General features: G+C 47.5%; 1 protein-coding gene across 7 annotated transcripts in view; it reads left to right on the top strand.

The window, feature by feature from the left end:
• PDPR (pyruvate dehydrogenase phosphatase regulatory subunit) overlaps positions 1–6,000 on the top strand; it is a 36,679-nt gene that overhangs the window by 4,168 nt on the left and 26,511 nt on the right. For all 7 annotated transcript variants that reach the window (XR_003676383.2, XM_007102575.4, XM_007102573.4 and 4 more), the window contains 2 exons: positions 3,961–4,249; positions 5,425–5,558. Coding sequence is in view for 6 of the 7 variants with exons in the window: in XM_007102575.4 (XP_007102637.2) it covers positions 4,026–4,249; positions 5,425–5,558 (358 nt within the window). In the remaining variant the exon portion in view is untranslated. The remainder of the gene's footprint in view (positions 1–3,960; positions 4,250–5,424; positions 5,559–6,000) is intronic.

Genomic DNA, 6,000 nt, shown 5'->3' with positions numbered 1-6,000 from the left:
TTTCTCTAGTTGCGGCGAGTGGGAGCTACTCTTTGTTGCAGTGCGCGGGCTTCTCGTTGCAGTGGCTTCTCTTGTTGCGGAGCATGGGCTCTAGGCACATGGGCTTTAGTAGTTGCAGCACGTGGGCTCAGTTGTTGTGGCTCGTGGGCTCTAGAGTGCAGGTTCAGTAGTTGTGGTGCACGGGCTTAGTTGCTCTGCTGCATGTGGGATCTTCTCGGACCAGGGCTTAAACGCGTGTCCTCTGCATTGGCAGGCGGATTCTTAACCACTGCACCACCAGGGAGGCCCTTTACTTCTGTTTTTGATTTTTTGCAGACTATCATTTTATAACTTAGAATTTTAAAAATTAAAAATTGCTAATTGAAGAGTGTTTTGGAGCTTTATTTCTTAAATCCCCTGGGCAGGGGGAGGGGGTACTTGAGCGCATCTAAATGCCAAGGAGAAGGAGGTAAATGTGAAGGTATGTGAAAGAGGGAGGACAGTTGATGGAGCTCGGTTCAGGGGAAGCGGGCAGGCAGGGGGATCCAGGCCACTGTAAGGGATTAACTTCTGACCCTGTGAAGGAAGGCAGGGATGGTTTGCTGATGCAGGGAGGTTTACAGGTGGGGTTTTGGGGAACAAGATGAGACAGGTTATCTGCTTCGATGAAGGAAGAGAGGAGGTGGTGTTAAAGGTTGGGAGAAGAGCCATGTTATGGGTTCAGAACCCGGATGTAGAGAGAGCTGTGCCTGTGGCTTAGTAGGAAGTAGCCCGGAGCTAGGTAGGGGTGCCTGCTAGCTTAAGGCACAAAGGAACAGGGTCTTTTCCAAGCGTGACTGAGTGGTAAGGGTTCAGAAGCAAGGCGGATGCCGACCGTGCCTCTTGATGGTGAGGCCAGTGGAGCAGGGCTGGCCGTGTGACAGTGTCAGTTCCCCCAGGAGAGCTGCATTTCCATTAAGACAGAGGGTGGAGAGAACATGAGTGAAGGGGTGGTGCGTCACTTTGGTAAGGGTGTTCTAGAGCACCCATAGAGAGGTTTTAGGGGAGGAAAACAGATGGTTTGGAACTGGGGAGAGAAATTGGTCATGTGGAGATGAGCTTACAGCAAGACTAGCTGTGTGGAGAAGCTTCCATCTTGAGACAGAGATTGACAGGGACATGAGGCGTGGTGGGACCTCTAGGTGGCTAGAAGAGTTAGTCCCTAGTTGGTTGGGATTTCTCTTGGGATTGCAGTCTGTGCCTGCCCTCGTCACAGATCTGAGAGTCCTCTGACAGCTGGGTGTTGATATGTGGCCTTAGGTGATTCAGGCTGATGGTGGAGCGTGCTGGGTCCTGAGGGTGCCGGTGGATGTGCTGTTGGTGACTTGCTAGCCACATCCTACCCTCATGTCTGCTTGTCGCCCCCACTCCGGTCTTCAGGCCTCGTCTTCCTGTACGTCTGTGACCGCATAGTCTGCGAGCAGGTCTTTCTTCAGTTTCTTGAAACTTGAACAGTCCCCTGTTTTGCTGTTAGATTAATTTTGTTAAAACCCTGCCTTTGTCATATTCAGCCTGTGGTACTGGACCAAGTATCAGAGCCTTCCATGGTCTGGCTTCACAGTACTTCAGTTTCTGCTATTACCCAGGGTTCATAGAAGCTGCGGCCTCTGAGCCAGGTCCTTCGCTGTCATCCACCAGTGGGTTCTTGGACTCTGTAATCAGTAGAAATTGAGGCAAGGCTTTATCGGGACTCAAGGGAGCAAAAGCAAGCGGTAGGTCCCTTGCTCACTCCCCCGGGGTGGGGGCAGATCGGTGGGTGGGGCCGGGGGTGGCTTGGGTGGTCTGCCCAGCCCCGTGGTGGTGCTGTGCGCAGGGATCATGCCAGGAGCCTGCTTTTGCTTCTGGCACCTCACAAATGGCAGGTGGGTTTTGGCCTTTTTGTATCTTTGTTCTTTTTGCCCCTGCTGCCCTGCATGCAGTTATTTTTAGTCCCTTATTTCTCTGTGTTCTGTTGCTCCAGGAGATGTTTGTCCTGGTGCAGGCACTGCAACAAAGCGTCCCAGGTCCCAGCCTGTCTCACAGGCAGTTAGGGTCAGACTTGTTCTGCAACTTGATGGTGTGTGCTTCCCGTCTCTGTCCCGATTTTGCCCCTCCCAGGCTCAGCTTAGGTGTTACTCTGTACACGATCCTCATCCCCGTGGACCTGGCCTCCACGCTTTTCTCTGTCTAACGTAGGATATTTATTGTCTTGGTTACAGCCTGTGACTGGTGTGTAAGTGATCAGCCTGACGGGACTCATCATCCTCTGCTCTCAGGAGCGCACACCTGGTCCCTTCAACTCCCCCCATTGCCGTGGAAGCATGAGGCGAGCTGTCCTTCCCTGCAGCTTTGAATCCCGTCTCTCTCTCTCCTTCTCCTGGGCCTCATCCTTTGTTCTTGCCTCTCCTTTCTCACCCGTCTCTTCCCTTTTTACTGGCTCACCCCCCCAGCAGTGAAACATGCTTAATAGCTCCCGGCCCTAAACACAGACCACCTTGCTCGCTCCGAGTTCCTCTGCTCTCCTCAGAGCACAGTGTAGCGGTTGCCTCACGCCCTCATCTTGCTTACTCTTTACTTTGTTCTAGTCTCTGTTCTATCCCTGCCATTCCCCTGAGAATGTTCTTTGTGAGGACACCTGGGGCTCTGTGCTGTCACATCTGGTGGACACGTGGCCGTCTTGCTCTCCCCTTGGCACCCTCTGTAGTTACTGCTTCTTCACACACGTTCCTCTCTTGGCTTCTGTGCCCTCTGCCTGGTTTTCTTTCTACCTCACTGGCCACTCCTTCTCTATCTCTTTAGCCACTTTTTTTTTTTCAGGACGCTCTGTACGTCCACAGCGTTCAGTCCTGTTTGTAGTCCTTTCCTTCTCTTCCTTGTGTGTAAATGCCGGGAGCCTTGGGGGTCTTGTTCCTCGAGATGCTAGGGCTTCAAATATTGTACATACGCTAATGACTCCCGGACCGCACCCCCAGGTTTCAGGCTTGGGAACCCATCTGCTGCTCCCTGTTTCCACGTGCTGCCTGCTGTGCTGGGTCTCTGGCTGTTGACGTCTAAGACTGGGACCTTTCACTGTTCACACGCATGCACACCCTCACAGCCTCCCTCCCTATGTCTGATCCATCTCACATAGTCCGTGGCCCCAGTTGCTTACCCCACAAATTTAGCCATCATCCTTATTTCTCTGTTTTTCCCGTTTTAACATCCAGTTTGTTGGCAAGTAAGTTCTGTCTTTTCTACTTCCCAAACAATCCAGTCATTTCTCTGACTCTGCTGCCACCATCCTTGTCTGAGCTACCATGGTGTCCCCCCTGGAGAACTTCCATAGCTTCCTGATTCACCCTTGCTTTCCCTGTCCTTCTAGGAGCCTTCCATGGAGCCAGCCTGATCTTGGAAAAACAGACCAGATTATGTCATTCACCTGCTTTAGTATTTTCCTTTGCATGTAGAATAAATCCCACTCCTCCTGGTGGCATCCAAGAGCTGTGTACGATTGGTCTCTGCCACCTCCAGCTCGGTCTCAGGTCACCTCCCCTCCCTCACGTGCTGTGGACACAGTGGCCTCTTTTCTGTGCTTGGACTCCTCAAGCTCTGTCTCACTTCAGGGCCTTTGCACGTGCTGGTTCTTCTGTCCGAACACTCTCACATAGCTGGTTCTTTTTCATCCATCAGGTCTTTTCAAATGTCACCTTCTTTCTGACCATGATATTTTGAGTGTGCCCCTAGTGACTCCGTCGTACTAGCTTTGTTACTTGTTTTATTTGTATATTGGCTGCTTGTCTCTCTCTGTCTCAAATGTAAGTTGTGTAAAGGCAGGGACCTCCTCATTTGTCTTCATTGCTGTATCTATACCTAGCAATGTGTCTGGAACTCAGTAAGTCCTCAGACATTTGCTGAGTGTACAATTATTGTTCTGTGTTTCAATGCTTTCTCGTTAATCTTATGCTCTTGGTTTTCTCTGTCTAGTTTGAATTCTTGGGATCCGCTTCTTAGCTGAGTGAGAGCACGTCTCCCAGTTGCTGACAGACGTGATGTTTTACCGGTTGCTATCGGTGGTCCGAAGACCAAGAAGCAGCCAAGGATGGCAGAAGTGGTCCTCAGCCAGAAGCGGTGCGTCAGCTGCCAAAGCGCATTCTGTAGCCCTGCCTGCCCAGGCACAGGTGGTCATCTGTGGTGGTGGAATCATGGGCACATCTGTGGCCTATCATCTCTCCAAGATGGGCTGGAAGGATATCGTCCTTTTGGAGCAGGGCAGGTAGGGATCAAGCTGGACATGGCTTGGGGCTGTGCTGCACTGATTATATGGTCTTCCCTCATCCCTCTCGTTTCAGTAATACTGACCCAGCAATAGCTAATGTAAGTGTCACTAAGTAGCGTAAGTAGAATTACAGAAAAGTGAAATCTTTGGTACTTTGTTTTGCGATGCCTGATACTCCTGTTTTCTGGTTTTCAGAGAGATGGCAGATTGGAACATAACAAGTAGTTAAAGGATGTGTTTATTTCCGGTTCAAAGCACATCTTATCATCTTGCTCTCTTTGTTGTAATAATACAGCAATAAATCCTGTGACTCAGGTGCTTCCTCTTTGAGCCAAAATGAAATTGGCTACATTCTTTCTTATTTCTGTTCCTTTTCAGTTGATTAACTTACTTTAGAACAGTTTAGATTTATAGAATAATTGCAACAATAGTGCAGAGTTACCATGTACCTTGCATCCAGGTTTACCTACTATTAACATCGTATATTAGGATTAATGTTTCAATTAATGTTGCAATTGTGATACATTATTTTAAACTAATGTTGCTGCTTTATTCGAATTTATTCACTTTTCACCTAGTGTCCTTTTTCTGTTCCATGCTCTTTATGTTCTGTTGCCTACCACAAATTGGACAACATTTTAAAAATTTAAAGTGTGGTTATTTCTGAATAGGTGATACATTTACATAGTTCAAAATTGAAAATGTGTAAAAGAGTCTCCAGGGGAGAGTCTCCTTCTGCTCCCTGACCTCTAGCTACGAGTTTCCCTCACTGGAAGCCAGTTAAGTTCCTTAGGTACCATTTCAGATACTCTTCTCCAGGTAGAATCAAATATGTATTGGTAGGTATGTATGTGGATATATGCATATTTATGTATTTTTTTTCCCTTTTTCATACGAGTAGTAGCATACCTTAAACAGTGTTCCCCACCTGGCTTTTTTCATTAGGGTTGTTCCATTAGGATTGGTGCATAAAAGTGTTCATTTATTTTTTATGGCCGTAAAGTATTCTGTTGTATAGGTGAACTCCAAAATTTTAAATCATTCTCATGTTGATGGACATTGCGGTTGTTTCCATCTTTGGATGTTACAACAGTGGTATAATGAGGAACCTTGAACTTCCTGTATTCACCGATATATGTATCTACCTCATAGCATTTGCATCTGTCCTGCAGGCTGGCTGCTGGCTCTACGAGGTTCTGTGCTGGCATCCTAAGCACCGCCAGGCACTTGACCATTGAGCAAAAGATGGCAGACTACTCAAACAAACTCTACCATCAGTTAGAGCAAGAAACAGGGATCCATACAGGTAAGCAGGTAATCTAGACTTTTTTACTCAGCATTTGGTCCTATGTATATTTGGTCCTACACCAAGTCAGCTTGTGATTTGGTAATTCAGACTTGAGTTTTAATACAGGTTCTGCCACTTGTCAGGGTATGACCTTGGGCAAGTCACTTAGCTTGTTGAGCTGTCTTCACTTTCCTTATCTGTAAATTGAGGGCCTTCAGTCAGTATCCTAGCTCCTTTTCAGATTCTATAATTCTTATAAAGTGAAAGTTTTCCTGGGCCATTTCCTATATATTTCACTCATTGAAGTATAGTAAGTGGCAACGCTTGGCTCCTAAATGAAGAGGAGAAGAAACAACTCAACTTCAGGTGCTTGCTAGTTAAATCATAGTTTGACCCACTGCACTTCAGAAGTTGATATTAAGGATATTTCTAACTAGAAAGCACAAACATGTATTTCTCC

Source organism: Physeter macrocephalus, chromosome 17 (assembly GCF_002837175.3).
Source record: "Physeter macrocephalus isolate SW-GA chromosome 17, ASM283717v5, whole genome shotgun sequence".
NCBI lineage: Eukaryota > Metazoa > Chordata > Mammalia > Artiodactyla > Physeteridae > Physeter > Physeter macrocephalus.
This window is presented reverse-complemented; position numbering and strand designations above follow the sequence as displayed.